The sequence below is a fragment of the Sinohyriopsis cumingii genome, chromosome 4 (assembly GCF_028554795.1).
Source record: "Sinohyriopsis cumingii isolate HCF-2022 chromosome 4, ASM2855479v2, whole genome shotgun sequence".
Lineage (NCBI taxonomy): Eukaryota > Metazoa > Mollusca > Bivalvia > Unionida > Unionidae > Sinohyriopsis > Sinohyriopsis cumingii.
Genome location: NC_142964.1, coordinates 64,792,014 through 64,811,915, shown reverse-complemented (window position 1 = coordinate 64,811,915; position 19,902 = coordinate 64,792,014). Strand labels below are relative to the sequence as shown.

The following is a 19,902-nucleotide window of genomic DNA, read 5'->3' as shown; positions in this document are numbered from 1 at the left end:
ACACCCATATATATGAAAGGACTGCTGTAAATTAGAGTAATAATTGATATTTAATTCGCTTTAGTACTACTTTATTAGTACTTTAGTACTACCTTAATTGTTGCAAATATTCTTTGAAAATTATGAAATCAACGATAATACAAAATTATATTTTTAAAACTATCCAGATGTATCTACAAACCACATTCGTTAACAAACGCGTTCGCAAATCGGATGCCTTCCAGAAGCTAGGTTTATATTGCACACTATTTCAATTTCTTTAAGGATTAAACCATGTTTATAAAGCATGTACGACTGTGGCAATATTTTATGATATATTTAGTTCTACAAATGCTTCTAAAACGTCGATCCATAAAGGATTCTGATTTGTTTAATAGAGGTAAGAAAATCTCTTCTTTATAACACAAATTATCGTTTTGTAATACTGAAATTGGTACAAACTATTTCCATTTGGACTTTTGAAACAATATTCTTCAATGAAACATACCTTTCAAAGCATTTACAAAAATTAGTTTGTTGATATTATTGAATCCCCATCCCGTGATAATCTTTCAAAGCAGAATATTAATTATTTAGATAGATACATTTTGTATAACATTTGTCTTAAGACAAATACATGGTTTCATATCGATAAAATGCAATTAATATCACCTTTTACTAGTAAGGCGAAACTAAAACCCCAATTCATATTTTACCAGCTTTAATGTGCAGAATAAGTGCTGAGTGATGACCAGAGAAGTGACTTTTACTTTTCTGATGTGAAAATATGTAAGTTCACGCAATTTCAGAGATCCAAGGCTCAAATAAAAACAAATTAGTTTTGTTCTATAGACACAGTCAGTTAAAAAGAAATGCATTGTCTTCTTTTGCATCTATACTCATGAGGATGCCTGGTCTAGATTATAAATCATTTCACCCTATCCCTTCTGCATAATTTCGCAAGTAAAATATGTTTAAGCAAAAATCATTTCACCGATCAATCACACGGGACTTTGAACTGATGCCCATCATATCGAAAACCATAGCTGTCAATCTCTTTCAAAATTTAAAAAGAAAATACACGCATTTCTGGCATCCAAAATAGCAAAAGTATGTATACTTTTTTACATTCTGGTATGATGTGAAAATGTTAAGATCAAATCACAAGAAGATTCGTTTTTCTTACAATTGACACATGCGCATCAACACTGGAGTGTCATCATATCGGATATTTGTAATTTGTTCAATGGAATACCTTCAGCTTGTTTCCCATTTGAACGCCAAAGTGGTGACGTCATTTTGGCCACACTTTGCGAGTGAGGAACTAGCCTCAGTCCATCGGTATATTCCACGTAGGCTGAATAAAACAATGCAGCGTTTCATTATACAGGCGAAGCATTTCATCAGGGATTCCAAAACTCCGAGTATCACAAGCCGCCAATCAAAAGATTATCAGTCACAAACATTCCGGGAACCGTATGACGTGGATTCCAAGAATACGTCGGCGACACCTGGTGGCCATCTTAATGATACATCTTCAGCTAAAGGTACTGACAACTTAGAGACACAGAGAAATCTTCTGAGGTATTTTGAGCCACAAAAACCGGCACATCCAAAGCCAAAAAGACAAGTGGAACCTGAATCAAGAAAAGGATTTAAGAATTGATTTAGAAGTCAAATAATTTCTAAACATTTATTGTTTGATTCCTTCCTGATTTGTTTTGTAGTTTAAAGATTGTAAAGTATTGATTTTTTTTTAATAATCCAGTATCAATTATCAGTATAACAAATATAAGGTGAACCAAATTGAAACTATAATTTCTTTTCGTTATGTCGCTCTAATGCAATAATTTCTATAAAAGACTAAAATACCTTATCATTTATTTTCTGCATTCTTTATGAGACTGCTTCACATGCTTTGATTATTTTAGGAGAATGTATCCATGACCTGTCCTTTCAGGTCAATTTTTAATTTAAAGTTTAATCATATGAAAAAAATATTTTCCTGAGAAATTTTCAGAATAAGAATAATACAAAATCATTGAAAATAGAGCCAAAGTTTCACATACGCAGATGTTACGCATAAGCATATATTCTAAATATGCAAAACATTTTAAGTTAAAATGTTTAAGATGTATGAATTTGTGTCAAGAGCATGTTCTTTGGAAAATGCATTTTTCTATTGGTGCAGCAGCATAGACCAAATATGACTCTTTGGATAAACCTTCCGAATAATGTGATGTGATGTTAAAAACAGAGATTGCATATACCTTCGACTGGTATTTACTTCTTAGTTTGTTTTTCTACTGCAGATTTACGATTGTTGCCGAACAACAATTTTCGTTGATATCGGATCGCTAGAAACCTAAAACTAAAACACACTCGTAAAATGTCATTATCATGAACTTCGTACTACAGAAATATATCAACGAATTAGCCGTTAACGAGGCGACTGCAATGTTAAGTCTTGCGAAACCCCCAAAACTATGCAGACGACAATTTTTTAACAATTTTGGAGAACAAACTTCGGTCTCCAAAACTGTAGTGTTTAAAAGGTAAGAAGACATAAAACTGACGCAAATAATTTACTATATAACGTTAGTTATCGATGCGTTTGGATCCTCTCTTTTATGTGCATAATATACGGAGTATATCAGCAAAGTCTAGCCGAATGAATAGGAATAATGCTGCTGATTTATCTCAGGACTTTTGGACTGGTTGCATTTCACATAAATAACAATAATTTATAATAACATCGACCAAAAAAATCTTTACCTGTATGTACTTTAAATTTGTGCCATTATCTGAAAACAACCTTGGGATAAACGTCTTAGGTTCTATATTGTCTTTAAGAAGCATATCCAAACGTATCAAAGACCCGGATAGCAAGATTTCAAGGGTCGAGTATACAGCGAATTTAAAAAAGAATTTAAAATTGTATAATTGTGTTATTTTTCGACTCCAACATAAGTTTCGAAAATCTGAAAATCTGAAAACTATAAATATTGCAGTTAAAGTATCAATTAGCTGCGTCAATGTTTTTCAGACACAGTAGATTTTCGTATTTTCAATGGCTCATAATGCGTGCATACTGTTTCCGGTTTTATTTCGGAAGGCTCATATTATTATAACCTTTAGCTATGCTGCTGTACTACAGTAGATATTTCCATCAATATTTAGTTCATTCAGATAAAGATCTGAAAATAAATTGTCAGTTATCGTTCAGTGAATTTAAGCCTACATCGCATACAATTTTATATTTTACTGTAAAATAGGACAGCGGTAAATTGATGAAAAGACCTTGCCGATATTACATACGTATCTTGAAACTAAGCTGGTAATGACGACCCTTTGTATCAAATTTTGACAGGTGAAATTGAAAGTGAAGGACCTGGCGATCAATCAGATCTAGAGCTTAAAGATCTAACAGAAGATTAAGTACATGTGCGTATGATTGGTTTTTGTGTGTGTCTTGAATATGATTGACGTGATGGTTATGGGATGACACTTTAATTGGATGTAATCTTATTTAATTGTTATGTTGGCACCATTTTTCACTATTCAGAATCACGGGTTTACAGTATGGAACTAGTACCACCACACGGTTCACAGTATGGGATAATTACCACCATACGGTTAACCGTATGGAACTATGTATAACTGCACTGTTCTGAGTATGGAACTAGTACCACCGCACGGTTCACAGTATGGAACTTCTACAACCGTACGGTTCACAGTATGGATCTATTACCATCGTACGGTTCACAGTATGGAACTAGTGCCATTGTACAGTTCACAATATGGAACTAGTACCACCGCACGGTTCACATTATGGAACTTTTACAACCGTACGGTTCACAATATGGAACTAGAATCACCGCAAGGGTCACAGTATGAAACTAGTACCACCGCACGGTTGACAATATGGAACTTCTACAATCGTATGGTTCACAGTATGGAACTTGTACAACCGTACGGTTCACAATATTGAACTAAAATCACCGCAGGGGTCACAGTATGGAACTAGTACCACCACACGGTTTACAGTATGTAACTAGTACCACCACACGGTACACAATAATGATCTAGTCCCACCACATTTTTCACAATATGGGGCTGATATAAATATTGTATTTGGGGATACCGTAGTTGGTCAAAGAAAGGCTCATTATAGCTTTAAAGGGTACTTTAATCTGAAACATTTTATCTTTTGTAAAATTTAATTGTGTTCTTTTAAAATAAATGTTTTTCCATTCATTTAGGTAAATACTAGCTATGAAATTGGGAAATTACTCTTATGTTTAATGGGAGAACATGAATTTTATAAATGCCCTGAGTTGAGTTTGCCCTGATTTGGATGTTCTAATACAAATCAGTCTACTAAAAACCGGTGTTGGGTAGGCGGAATTTTGTTTTTCTTTTTTTTTTGTGAGGAAGATACGTTCGACTCAGTGCACATATCTAATTCCGTTCGAAAGTTTGTCTCGGTGTTTTAAAATATAATGGTTGTGGTGTCGTGCCCTGTAAGTTTCTGTTGCTTTTTTAGTTTTATGTTTCAGAATTTTGTAAATTCCGCATATTTATTGTTTATTTTATCTGAATTAGTAACGTAATAAGTGAATCTACAAAACCAACAGACGTAAAAATGCTATTGAAATTTTAAAAGTTTATATTTTTTGGGGTACCCATTATACATATCATGAACATTTGTAACAATGAATTATAAATAAAACAACTAGGTAATTAAATAAGTACATTATCGAGTCCTGTATGTCATTTGTAAAGCGAATAATTCTAACTTTTAAATGTGTAAATTTCATATCAATCCCAGCGCATTTTAATACATCCAAACAATGACCCTATCCTCCTGATACGTGCTGTTACATACCCACCGTAAATTCTTTATTAAAAGTAAATTCTCATTGTATGATGGAAATCACTATTCAGAAACTTATTCTATCAATTCTACCTGCATCATCCCATTTTTTGTCAGTTCTTTTTTAATGTGAAATTATTTTCTTATTTTTATTCATTTCAGACATATTTATGCAGGTCGAGTTTTTTCGTAAGTTGTTTTGATGAACAAAAGTACCGTTCTTAATTATGTTGTTGTTTGTTATATAAAATTTTAAACTATTTTGGCAGAGTAATAGAAAATTGAAGAAAAGAAAATATAAATCAATTACATTATTGGTTAATTCATAGACAACTCGTATCAAAACATATTCGTTACAGGCTACGGGTCGCTTCTATTGCGACATCTTGCCTCGTGTATTTATCGATGTTTGTGTTAAATATTTTACCAAATTTTTCATTCTGTTCTTTTGTCACTCAATTGTTTTAGTATGTGATGCATGATTTCGTAGTGTTATTATTACTGAGCAGATTAGTTTTGTTTTTTAAAAAGATTATGCAATATTTGGCTCAAAAGGAGTCGGACGATATTTCTGTTTTTATACATCCCAGTCTCATTTCATACTCTGATAGTTGAAATAGGTACATATATATTGCTATCATATATTACTTATTGTAAATGTTTGTGTTGCCAAAATGTATACTTTTGTTTGATTTATATTAATTTTGATATTAATACGGGGATATTGTCTATATTATAGATTAACATTTTCGTCTTTAAATGTGAAATCAGGTATAAACTAAAGGAGGTCGTTTAAACCAGCATAGATCAGGATCCATTGAACATATTCGTATGCAGTATGTTGTGTACATTGTCTCACTGATCTCGATGTGCCTTGAATGTGTTTTGTCTTGTCATCTCCATTTTGGATAGAGTTATGGCCCTTGACAATTGAATTCATAACTTCACAAAGGCTGTTGTTGTAACCGACATAGCTGAGGAACCATTCAGAATATTCTGGTGTAATTTGAAGGAGCATTGCCTGATAGACTTTAATGTGCCATTATATGGGGATGGTCTCGTTTAGAAGAGTTATAACCACTTGAATGCTCGTACTTGTGACATTGATAAATTCACCAAAATTTGTTTCGCTTCAGACTTTAGTGCGAGCCTGATTTAATTTACACGCGTTATGATTCCAGACTGTTATCCTCCTGACCTTGGTTGCCACAGGTCACTAAGCTTTGTTGTATTTAAACCAAATTGATCATGCATATCTTAAAATGTGTCAACATTCTTGACCCACCAGAATAGAGTTATGTCATCAATGAAAGGACGCAATCAACGATGCATAAAAACAAGCCACAAACAACGAAAATCAGGCTTTAAGTATTAATTTTCATATAATTAGTTTTCTACCTGAATCATGCAAGTTGTCAGTGACTGAACTTACATTCGATTTCCTTTCTCACCTATACATTATCATACCTGTTATACTCAACGACAATATTTTAAAGAAACTCTTTTGATTGCATATAGTAAAAACATTGTTTAAGTAACGATTTTAACTGCCATGAAACTAAAATCGTGTCTACAAACGATGGAGAAATTAGGCATTGATTAGTGTCGATTGCAAACCGAAGTTAAGTGACTATCGAAATTTGGGTGCAGCGTCTGTTTGCGAAATAGACTGCAAGCTTACCAGCACACACCATTCATGTCTGAATGCAGCAAGACACAGACAACAGAAACCAAAACCCTTGCAAGTAACTTCACAACCACTGAAATATGTTGTTTAATATTGCTACTATTTAAAGATTCTCGGAGCGTTCTGTCACGTTTCTATTGTAATGACTATATTATTAATCCGCGCAAGAAATATTTGAATGAAAATAAAACTCTAATCATTTTCGTATGAAAATATTCATTAATTTGACAATATACACAATTATATGTACAATTCAAATTTGCAAAAAAAGGTCCCTGTCCTAAATTTTTGAAAACTTCGGAACTTGTTTTCAACGATATAGTAATTCAGGCGTTAAACAAACTGACAGAGAACGGAGAAACAAATACAAAAAATTCAAAGGTTTTTAATATATATATATATATATATATATATATATATATATATATATATATATATATATATATATATATATATATATATATATATATATATATATATATGAAATCTACGTTTTTAGTAGATACAAGGAGTTATTTCCCTCGCAATGTAGAAACATTCTGTAGTTTCACCTGTGGCTTTGTCACTCTGACAATACTTTTATTTTCACTTCACTCGTGAAATATTTCCATATGTTGACTCGAAAGACATACCGGTATATATCCTTCATGTATTACAAATGATATAAACGTAAATAAATTGTAACGTAATATTCCGTCGTTTTGTGCTTTTTTTTAATGAGTTAGTTGATTCCGAGTTGTTTCGAAATGCATGGACTAAAACAGATTCTTTTCATAGCAACTTGCCTAATGTACCTTGATCATTATATTATTTGAAACTTATCTTAGAAAGTCAGTCTTATTTCTTCAAAGTCTATAATTTTATAAGTTGCACAAGAACTCACATTTCTGCAAAGAATGAAATAATTTCTTACATTTACTATGTTTTATTTATATGTTATATTCGTGCACAGTGATATGCTTCGATAGACAAAAATGTCGGTCGAGCCAGGTAACAAAATATACATTTAGTCACGAGTAAGCAAAGTGGATTTGTGCAAATATTGAATGGAACAATATTTAAAGACAAATGTTTGTGTCTCAAATACAGAAAAAACGATTAATAATAAATGTTAACTTCACCTTGATATGATTTTAGAGTTTCAACGTAAGATTAATACTGTTTATAACGGTGCATATATGTGTATATTTTTTTTCTTTATCTTTACATACATATGTATAAATAATTTTTTCATCTTTCATTATATTTTCTGGTTTTTAAACAACAATGAAACATAATTCTGAAGAAAAGATCCATTTTGAGAAAACCTTATTATAAAAACATGCCTATGGTTTTTTCTGTGTTGTATTTGTGTATGATTTTGAAGTACTTAGAGGGTCTGCAACAATTTTCGCACGGAATAAGTTACCTCACGGAACCAGTTATCGCACTGACTCAATTACCGCACATAGTTATTTATTTTTTATTATGTCCAGAATTTAATATAAGATGCATGTACAGAATTTCTCTTTTATTTCAATGTTACATATTGACACTGCTGGCTCAAAAACAAAATATATAGAGTCAACAATAAATTAAAATTGTGCAGTAACCTGTTCATTGGTGCAGACCATTTACATGCTCAAGGATGTAGAATATGCCAGGGGCGCAAGAGACAACTAATAGAGACAGGAGCTACGATGTATCATTGGTTAGCGGGCCGAACTCGGGAACACAATGTTGCGTGTTCGACCACTATCATCTGATCAGCCATTGTCGGCGACCATTGTGTGTCCTTAGGCAATTGCCTTGGTACTTAACAGTACAGTTGTGTTGCTTGTATGATAGAACACAACATCTTTGGGGAAATTGGTGCAGTCCATCTAGATTTCAAAAATACAATTATAGCAGATATTTTATTTGGCATTGATAAGTCCTAATTTTAATACATTTTTTCACGCTTACTGTGATATTACTAACCTCAGAATTGTCTTTCATATGAATATTGTTCATTTAGACAAATTACCTGCTATATCATAATTAACACATGTATATAATATTGGAACGTGTACATTTTCATTCTTAATGTATCATACCTGATATAAGGTAGTCAAAATAAATTATTATTTATTTATAACAATTGTTTTAATTTATTACTCTTCCACGCCTCTTCTACGAAGACAGGTTAAGCTGTGGAAGGCTAATACAAAAGGGGCAGACCTATAGTTTACATGACAAGTCCGTGACAATTAACATGATATACCTGTGACAGTTAATATGGCATACCAGTGATAGATAACAGGACATACCAGTGACAGTTAATATAGCATACCAACGACAGTTAACATGACATATATGTGGCAGTTAAAATAGTATATTCATGACAGTTAACAAGACATAATTGTGACAGCTAACGTGGCATGACGGTGCCAATTAATATGCCACAGCCGTGACAGTTACTATGGAGTACGAATGACAATTAACATGACATACTCATAACAGCTAATACGACATACCAGTGACAGTTAATATGGCATACTCGTGACAGCTAGCATGACATACCCGTAACAGTTAGATTACATGCAATAACAGTTAACATGGCATACCCTTGACAGTTATCATTTCATACTCATGACATCTAACATGGCATACCCTTGATAGCATAACACTCCGTGACAGTTAATATGGCATACTCGTTCAGTCCGTAAATTTAAGAGATTCTCTAAAATGATATAACTTTCAGTCAGTATATAGACTTAGTCCCCATTCCAAGCTAATTATCCCCCTCCTTCAGTTGATATTTTAGGGCCAGAATTGAAAAGAACACGATCAGTCTGTCTTCTCTGTCACACCCAACATATGGAATGTCGTCTTCTGTTTATTCCTTCGAGAACGTACGCATTACACATGTGCTATATCGCTCATCAAGTTCGTCTTTCAAGGTCATTCTGGCATATCACATACATTTTTTTATCGATGGAGTGTTCATTTACTCTGTCCTTGCTTTATATTTTAAGGCAATTAGTGCTCTTATTGTAAAGGAGTGTTTGCGTCATGTATAGCAAGCGTTCTTTCATTCTCACAAGCAACCTCAGTTGAAACCTCCCTCCCGTCCGTTGTTCGCTAGGTGGGGCGGTCCGGAGAGACCAAGGGCGAAAATCACCGGAATCCTTCCTCTTCCCCAACGATGGAGGGATCCGCACTAATTAGTCGCACCCTCTCATGTAGCGTTTTCCACTTCCCAGTGTCCACGAAGCTGCTTGTCTAGCTTTTATAATGGTTTGGTCGGGTATCACGGATGATGCATGCGTCAGTTCCACCAAAATGGATGGCTGGCGGCTTCGTTCCCAAGAATATTCTCCTCTATTATGGAACCCCATCTTCTTACACCAGCCCAAACTGGCTCATTTAAGGGAAGGGTGATAGATCCTTCTGGAATTACGCCGTCGAGAGGGTGGAGAACAACCCGACTCTGGCTTTTTTCCCCCAAATATTTCTGGTGTTATAAAAGGAGTCCAATATCGGTTCATTATTGACCTTTACCCTTTAAACAGATTTCTTCAGGAAGAACGCATCGGTTATGAACATCATAAGGTGCTGCAATGGATGGTCATCAGAACTCGTACCTTCACACCCCCATTTTTTCGCCACACAGAAAATATTTCGGTTTTTTTTCTTCTCAGCCAGGGGTATTTAAATTTCGATGTCTTCCATTCAGCCTAGCCTATGTCCCCAGAGCCTTTATCAGGATGATAGGGGTCGTTGCAGCACGCTTGAGCTTATGAATCCATATCTTTCGGTATGTATATGACTGGTTGATCCACAACGTCCTAAAAAAATTATATGTTCATCGAATGATACTAAGTTTTGAAACCGGTGTAGAGATAAACTTATCGAATTAAAGACCGCACCTCAGTAGTTTCTGAGTTGTGACGAAAGGGACCATATACACCAGGGATTGTTCTAAATTCGAAACTGTTGTACTCATCTACAAAAAAACCTAAACCATGTCCAAAGTTTTGAGGTTTCTCAGTTGAACGGTGTATGAGAAGCTGCTCCATAATTATTACACACGTTATATATAATTATTCCACACGTTATATATAATTATTTAGATGCACAAGTTTCCGTATCTTACAATTTTCACCACAAGAAAAAAATTCTAAAGTTATTGTGCAGGTCTACAATCTACTCCAAAATTCATCCCACGCACGCACGTTTATACCGAAAATAGCCTTTTCTGAGATTAAATCCATGCATTAACCATCAGAGTAATTTCTTTACTTATACTTTGATCCAAAATACATGAAATCTCAACTGTTTGTATTCGTTTCCAAGAATTTTAATAAGATTGAAAATACATTTTAAATTATGACATTGAAGTGGAAGAACAGTCGGGGAAAGTTTTAACGAATTAAGATAATATCATGTTTATTTACAGTTAGAGATACTATTACATTTACGATTTTGATATTTTTTCTGTTATGGTTGGTGATATTATTACATTTACGGTTAGTGATATTATTACATTTACGGTTAGTGATATTATTACATTAACGGTTTGTGATATTATTACATTAAAGGTTTGTGATATTATTTATTTTATGCTTAGTGATATTATTGCATTTACACATGACGTTCATTGCATTTGCGGTTGATATGATTTATAATATTTACGATTGATTGTATTATATCGAAGAACGTTTATTGCATTTTCCGTTAGTAGTATTATTACATTTACGGGTGATGTTCATTACCTTAACGATTGGCATATATATATATATATATATATATATATATATATATATATATATATATATATATATATATATATATATATATATATATATATATATATATATATATATGTGTGTGTGTGTGTGTGTGTGTGTGTGTGTGAGAGAGAGAGAGAGAGAGTTTGTTACAGGTACTGTTAAATGTACTATTACATTTACGGACATGTATTACTTTTGGAGGTTTAAGAAACGTGCGATTTCTCTGTCAAATCCATTTTCCCGCATCATGAAAGGTGCTAGGGCAGAAGACCGAACTAGTAAATACGGTATTTCCAAGACCCACAAGCATACAAGAGATTATAGTTTTTAAACCTTGCTGTATTAATCATTTTTTTTAATAATAATCTTTGCGTGTTTACTAGGTACAAGAAGTTGTATATTTTATGCCTTCTTCTCTTTGGCGCCCTCCTTGTTCTGAGTGGCAATTTTACGTTCATGAACCGTTGACCTTTCCGCTCCATTCTTTATATTATTTATTCAAAGAGCAAGGTTTGTACGCTTTGCTTTACGAAATATAACATGTCTTTTTCCAAAATGCAAAGCCTGCAACTTTTGGACTTTTTTTTGTCGAGTAAAAGGGAAATACATACGGTGCAACTTGGTTTTTGCAGCCACGGTTATAAAGCTTGCCTATTCGTATGTTGCGGCCCTAACGTAGTATGCTATACTACAAACACAAACATGTTCCTGACTGCTGTGGAACTTTTTACAGTAATGGCTTGGTTGAAAATAAAACAAGTGCTGAAATATCAAAGATATATCAAGTTGTAATATACTAACATAACATGCTCTATGTATTGGTCAAACGTCAAAATTTATATATATATATATATATATATATATATATATATATATATATATATATATATATATATATATATATATATATATATATATATATATATATATATTTCATTTATTGCAATTTCAGATGTCGGTATTGCTACTTTGGCAAAACGAAGTTTCACTACTCAATAAGTGCTAACGCAAGTGTATGTATATTGGACTAGTTCAAGCTAATTTTTCGAGCACATGGGGCTGGCAATTTTGATCAGCTGTCTGCTTTAGGTAGCGCATCATTTCTATAATTACCACTTGAAAAGAAGTTTCAGTCAAAGTACACGAAAACAACATAAAGATATACCGACATTCTTTCAAATGTGCATATCGCAAATGCAAGCAACTACACCTTATTGCTGTCGGTTTTTTTTTTTTTTAAAGTACGCCCTAAATGCATGGCCGGCCTTAGGCCGATCGCACCGACTTGGCCCAATTGAGCCCCGCGCTCATAAGAGCCCCGTGCATTAGTTATTTCTAAAAATATATCTATAGAGAGAAAGTAATTTTAAAGCGATGGAAGACAAATTTTAAGTTCAGTATCATATAAAACTTGTCTAAAAGTTTATTTTCCGAATGCCGTGCTCACAGGAGACCCCACGCGTAAATCCAGAGGTGGGGGTGGGGTAATATGATTCAAATCGGGCCCCGCGTTTGATAAGGCCGTTCTGGCCTAACTGTAGAGTGGAACCTAATACAGTATCCGCCATTATATACATGCGTACATTCCGTGCCAAATGACGTCATGTGCACATCACACACAATCAGTGTCATTGGCTATAACACTTGTGTTCGTTTATTGTTCAACCTTACAAAATGGAACAATGCATATAAAATGCTTGTAGATTATATATATTTTTGGATTTTGAAGAATTAATGGGAAAGTATGTGTTTTAAATGATGACGAGAATAGTATATTATTAGAACTCTGTCTTGAAATCTGGAGGTATGATAGATAGATGGAGCGAATTAATCTCCTTAAGAACGAAAGACGCATTCATTAGTTTTATAGGTGTTTCAATGTTTGTGAATAAGACATCTATGATATGTTATGTTTAAGGATACATTTACTCTTTAATTTAGACGTATAGAACATGCAGCCTAAAGAACAAATTCTTATTTTATCTTTTCATCACTGGGGACTAGACTGAGCTGACTAGTTTTGGCCCAAATAATGACAAGTTTCTTTTGTAAAACATGAACTGAATAAAGAACATTATTTCAAGGTGCTTTATGCAGATGATTCCATAACGGTATCGTTCTGTGTGCGAATTGGTTTATGTGCCACTTTGTAATTATAATTCTAAACCAGTGGATTTTGCTTATAGCTGGGTGTTAAATTCCGTTTGCCTTACGAGTGAATTCTCGTGTTAAACTCCGTTTGCCTTACGAGTGAATTTTCGTACACCCCTTGTCCTTACCTTTGACCTTGCTCGCTCGTTTTCGGGGAATGAGCTCATTGCCGTCTTGGGTATGTCAGCATCATCAACTGAATATGTGACATGAAAAGGAGAATCGATTTTCGCAAAAGCTCAATACAGAATTATCATATCCTATAAATCAAGAATTATTATATTCTCTAAACAGAGAATTATGATATCTCCTAAATATATAATTATTATATCTCCTAAATATAGAATTATTATATCCCCTAAATTTAGAATTATTATATCCCATAAATGCACAAGACAATTATAATAATAAAACTGGGGACATGGGAATGTTTGTAAATATGCGGATGACAGCCAAGATAGTAACTTTTGCAGAGCTCGAGATGTCGTAAGAAAGATAAAATATCCCGCGACTTTAATTTTAACAGTGAGAGGATACAAATCATCAAGCAAAGGCAGAAAAGATCCCCTACCTATTCCATCAAAGGAAAAGTATAGGTGTACAACTAATGATAATAGCCTGACATAAAAGATAGTCAAATACATAAAATACCAGTGTATTGTTTTGAATAACTAAAGGTTTATGTAAACAGGATCAACGTATCAACGAGTTACGTTGCAAAATGTATGCATAATGAATGATCTACTGTGCAGTCGGCTCATGTAACAGACCCAAAAATTAAACACCCAACTTTGCAACTTTGTGAAGTTGATTTTGGCCGCAGTAAGCCATAATCGTAAAATAAATCAAAGTAATAAAGCCTCGCGTCCTTTAAATATGCCAGAAACATGTTGGGTCTGGGACAGTAAATGACAAGTCTCTATTACCTTTTTTTCAGGCGAAGGAATTTATACATTTCACCCGTTCCCCAGATAATTCCTACCACAAAGAAGGTATTCTGGATAAAGATACATACAGAGAAACATACGGTATTTCAGTAAATAGGCATCATGAACACATAGAATTCGAAAGGCACAAATACGACAGTCCCAGAGTTACCCTGAACACTTGTCGTTCTCCTGAGCGCAAACAAGACACTAAAGCTCATCAGACTGAGAAGCCATCCCTCCAAGATCCAAAGGAGCAGAACGAAGTACCAAATACAAACCACGATTTGGAAAATAGTTCTGCACCTAAAGATACGCAGTATCAGAGTCATTCTCCGCGACGATTTCAGAGGAAGGTGACACCAGATGACAGGAAACCAGAACCATCACCTGTATACAACGATACTGGATCAAAAAGAAGCAAACAGACTGATAAACTGTCGCCCAAAACTTCGCTTGATGAAAAACCTATTCACAGAGAATCGAATGTATCAATACTAAAACCAGAACAAAGGGATAAATCAGTTGATGGCACTGGTAACCAGAAACAATATCCCAAAAAGAAGAACCCCACAACGGTAGATAAACAAATAGAGGATATAACAGACGAACAGCCAAACGGTGAGGATGTAAAGCACAGGGATGCAACACCAGAGACAAAAGATGAAGTGACAGCAAAGAAAAAAATCCAGAAAGAAAAAGACCAACTGCAACAAAAACCAATTATACCTGCCCAAAAACGGGACGAAATTAAGAAGCCAATTCACGAAGGGAGCAGAAAGGACAGGGAAGCAAAGCCAAGGATACAGACTGAAGTTAGCGAGGAAAAAGGAGAGAGAAAAGAAGATGTTCCGAAAAAAGAGAGGAATCAAAAGAATGATAAGGATGACCGTCAAATGAAAGAGGTTGAAAAATTAAAATCAGACAGAGATGAACAAGATAAAAAGAAGAATGAGAAACAAGAAATGAAGAACAGCGAGGAAAAGAAGAAGAAAGATGAAAGAGAAAATGAAGAAAGAGGGGAGAAAGTAAATAAAGAAATATATGGAAAGGAGAGAGAGAAGAAAGAAAAAGAAATGATAGATAACGAAAGACAAAAGATTGAGGACAAAGAAAAAGTAGCAAAGCTGAAGAAAGAAATGGAAGAGAAAGAAAAGGCAGACAGGGAAGAGAGAGAAAAGAATAAGCAAGAGATAAAAGCGAAAGAACAGGAGCGACGCCAGAGAGAAAAAGAAGATCGGCTCAAGAAAGAAAAAGAGGAAAAAGAAACAAAGGATAAGGAAAAGCGAGAACTTGCGAAAGATGCAAAAGTCAAGAAAGAAAACGAAGAGAATGAACGGAAACAAAAGGAACGTCAAAAGAGGGAGAAAGAAGAACAGCTCAAGCGTGAGAAAGAGGAAAATGAAGGGAACGAGAAAGCAGAACGACAAAAGAAAGACGGGGAGAAAAAAGACAAAGTAGAAAAAGAGGAACAAGACCGGAAAGAAAAAGAAGAGAAGCAGAAGAAAGAAAATAAGAAACCAGACAAGAAAGCTAGAGAGGACAAAGAGCGGAAAGATAAGGAAGATAAACAAAAGAAAGAGAAGGCTGAACAAGACAAGAGAGATAAAGAGGCAATGGAACGGAAAGAAAAGGAAAAAAAAGAGAAAGAAAAGAAAGAAAAAGCGGAACGAGACAACAAAGAAAAAGAGGAGAAAGAAAGGAAAGAGAAAGAAAAACAGTTAAAAGAAAAGGAAGAAAAGGAAAAGAGAGAAAGAATGGATAACGAAAGGAAAGAGAAAGCGAAACAGGAAAAGGAAAAAGAGGAACGGGAGAAGAAAGAAAAAGAAGACAAAGAAAAGAAAGATAAAGAGGACAAAGAAAAGAAAAAAAACGAAGCAAAACAAAAGAAAGAAAAAGAAGATACAGAAAGGAAGGAGAAGAGAGATAAAGAGAGGCAACAAAAAGAGGAAAAAGAAAAACGAGACAGGGAAGAAAAACAAAAGAGTGAGAAAAAGTCAGAGAAAGAAAAGGATCAACCTGCACCAATTCGATCGCACAGTTACTACTTCTTTGATCTCTACTAGCCGGTGCTTACAAAATATATCGTACACATTAGGCAAAATAGTCTTATTACATATGTATTACTCAGAGTAAGAATGAAGTAACATGTTGGAAGAATCACTGAATCAGCCCGTACTATATTGTACTAAAGTTAATAACTGTATTAATTATTACAATTGGGTTACAATCGCCTGCTTTCATTATGCATTTTTAATAAGGTTCTCTTCATTCAAACAGTTGTAGCGATTGGATGTGATTTCAATCCTTATTACGACAGCATCTTTCTATTAAGGAAATTCCAACGAGATTAAAATGTATAAAAAATTAATTGTCACAATTTACAATTTTATGACATTAATGGATGCTACAAGGTCTATCAATGATTCGAGTTTCTATTTGCGGCCATATAAGATGTGACGATATATCCATATTACAGACAAGAAATGAACTCTCATATTCTGCAAATAAAAAAAAGACTCCTTAGCTGACACTACAGAGAAGAAAAGCAAAATCGGTACGTTTGAGTATGACGGACTCGACCAGTGTGTGTACTTTGACAGATGTCCATCAGTCTGCGTAGTTTGACAGTGTCTACCAGCATGCAGACCTTGACAGTCTTCCATCGGTCTGCATACTTGACAGTTTTCCATCACTATTCATACATTGACAGTCATCCACCAGTCTGCATATCCCGTCAATGTCTACCAGTATGCATAACTTGACAGTATTCAGTGACACCTGCTTTGTGAGACAGTAGCTGTTTTGTTTGTTTTCATCTTTTTCGTTGTTGTTGCTATAGTTGTTTTTTATGTGGGCTTAGTTAATAATCTATATAATGATGCATACATACAAACATACATACATACATACATACATACATACATACATACATACATACATACATACATACACACACACACACACACACACACACACACACATACATAGACACACACACACATAATGCATGCATGCAGACAGACAGACAGACAGATTCATTATCTTTCAGGGTGCTATTTCTGTTGCTCAAATTTGTAGTTTGTCGTTGTTTATAGTTTTATTTATCTGCTTCCTGCTGAGAAGATTTGTCAACTTATGTTAAGCTATAGTTCAAATAATCTTCAAACAAGTTTGATTGAAAGGGGTGTATATCTAAGTAACTCTTAACTTCTTAAGGTCTAAAGGATATTTCATGACTTTCTGCTTCACATATTAGTTTTTGTATTTTTCGTTCACATGTCCGTCTACATGTATGTTCGTTTATTGGTTTTATGGCAGACTAAATAGTAATAATCTTATATCTGGGTTTTTTAAGGACTAAAATTTCAGAATAAAGCTATTTTTCTTCGAAGTCTGTGATCTCATGCCATACCAAATACATACCCGTTATCTTTACAGATCAGTCACAACTCACCTCTGTCCACTTAGGTTAGAGTTTTAGCTCGGCCAACGTGGGTATGTGAAAAGGCTTGCCAGTAGCTTCCCATGGGCTGCTTATTCTTCCTGGGTGTACCCGAATTCTTCCTCCACTAAATACACCAGTCGTCATGTATAGGCTGTCATGTGCTCAAAAATGGCGTTAAAACAACAAAACTAAACCATTCCTGTTATATATATATATTTATGGATGTGATTCTAAAAAGTGAACTAGTTCATCTATATTGGTAAAATTGGGGTATGTCATTTTTGGGACTTTAGTCTTACACTTTCAATATTTGTTTTTATTCTCTTTGTTATTTCAAATTTTTTTTAATAGATATTCGGACACGACAACCAATTAATGATTGAGAATTATAAAGAAAACGTCAGTACGGAATATCACAGAATTATTCAGCAAATGTGTATTCGTGTACATGTCAACTAATAATCATTTTGTTGTTGTGTATACTGTGATATTGTACAACAGTTATACGTGTATGGGTATGTCTGCCCGACAAGCTAATGACTCAATATTGTATACACTCACTTATACAATTATATACATTTATTGTTATTTTATTCTTGTTTTTTATTATGTTACATTATTTTTACATTACATAAATTATATAAAGTTAGTTGTTTATTAAAGAGTTGAAACGTGCGAAGTTTGTTGTGTTTTATGCTTAGGACAATGTTGTCATATATTACGTATCTTGAATATATTTCTGTAATTGATACGGCCAAAAGACAAAGGTGTAGCAACGATGTCGGAGAAGCCAAGGTGTGCATGTGTACGTGCAAGTTTAATTTGTTTTCCTTAAAAGTTTACTTTCTGTATAATGCAATCGTTCAAGAGAGGCAATATTTTTAACTGCATATCTATTTTCCTTTTTTAATGAACCGTGGCTATACTGAAATACGAGTCCAATTTTCTATTATCAGTCTCCATGTATTTAAAAAATTACAATGTTTTTTATCTAAACAAGTACGAACGTTAAATTCACCCAAATATCGTGACGTGTCTTGCAATAAAACATTTGACATTCGGTTGTTGATATCATACAGGAAAAGTCCGTAAAGTAATACTTTTTGACAAAACAAAATTGATAAATAATATTTAAATGTGTTGAGAGAAATTTCAATAGATGATATAAATAAATGAACAAATAAATGCATACCAGTTAATTTATTTCCTCTGTATTTTAAAATTCTCACTAGAACATAAAAACAAATCGAAGACCTTCCCCCATCAAGAATTAAATAATTAAAACACCAATATATAGTAGGAAATTGATAGGTAATAATCAAATGACTGGCATCGTGAACAGAAAATGACCATTATTTTTACTCTGTTTGACAACTTTAAATCGCGTGGCACAATTTTAAAATTATTTCCATCCGATTTATACAAATATATGTAATGACCATTTTAGTCTTAAATATCGCTATGTGCAACATTTTTTCAGTGAGAAATAAAAAAAAATAGTAAAGCACAGAAAAGAGACAAGTGAGGAAACAATTAAAATAGCACAATCAGGTCTTATTCTTAGGGTTTTATGTATGATCCAAAAATATCATCCGTCCACCCATCCATTCATCCGTCTATCTAAATATCTATATATCTATCTATATATATATGAACGTGATACATTTACACAAATTGCATTGCATATACAATGAATCACGAACACTGTATCAATTTTAGTCATACCCAGACTCCAACATCAAATTTTACAACGTCTAATATTGGAACCTCTGTGTGTGTGTGTGTGTGTGTGTGTGTGTGTGTGTGTGTGTGTGTGTGTGTGTGTTTATATAAACAGAATCCATTGGGCAAAACACATATAGGTATATGTACCCATTTGGGTCATGTGACTAGAACATAATCCACTGGGCAAAACACTTAATGGTTTATGTACCCGTTTGGATCATATGACTTTAAACAGAAGCAACTCGATAAAACAGTCCACGGTTTATGTAAAATTTGAGTGTGGTAAAGGAGCACTGCAGAAACTTACAATTGTAAGTCATTATTACCGACAGGAGTAATTAGATTACAGTATACTA

General features: G+C 33.9%; 1 protein-coding gene across 4 annotated transcripts in view; it reads left to right on the top strand.

The window, feature by feature from the left end:
• LOC149801343 (uncharacterized) overlaps window positions 1–18,496 on the top strand; it is an 80,070-nt gene extending 61,574 nt beyond the window's left edge. For all 4 annotated transcript variants that reach the window (XM_089955392.1, XM_089955394.1, XM_089955393.1 and 1 more), the window contains exon 10: window positions 14,385–18,496. In XM_089955392.1, the coding sequence (XP_089811518.1) occupies window positions 14,385–16,439 (2,055 nt within the window). In that variant the 3' untranslated portion in view covers window positions 16,440–18,496. The remainder of the gene's footprint in view (window positions 1–14,384) is intronic.
• Window positions 18,497–19,902: the final 1,406 nt, after the last annotated feature.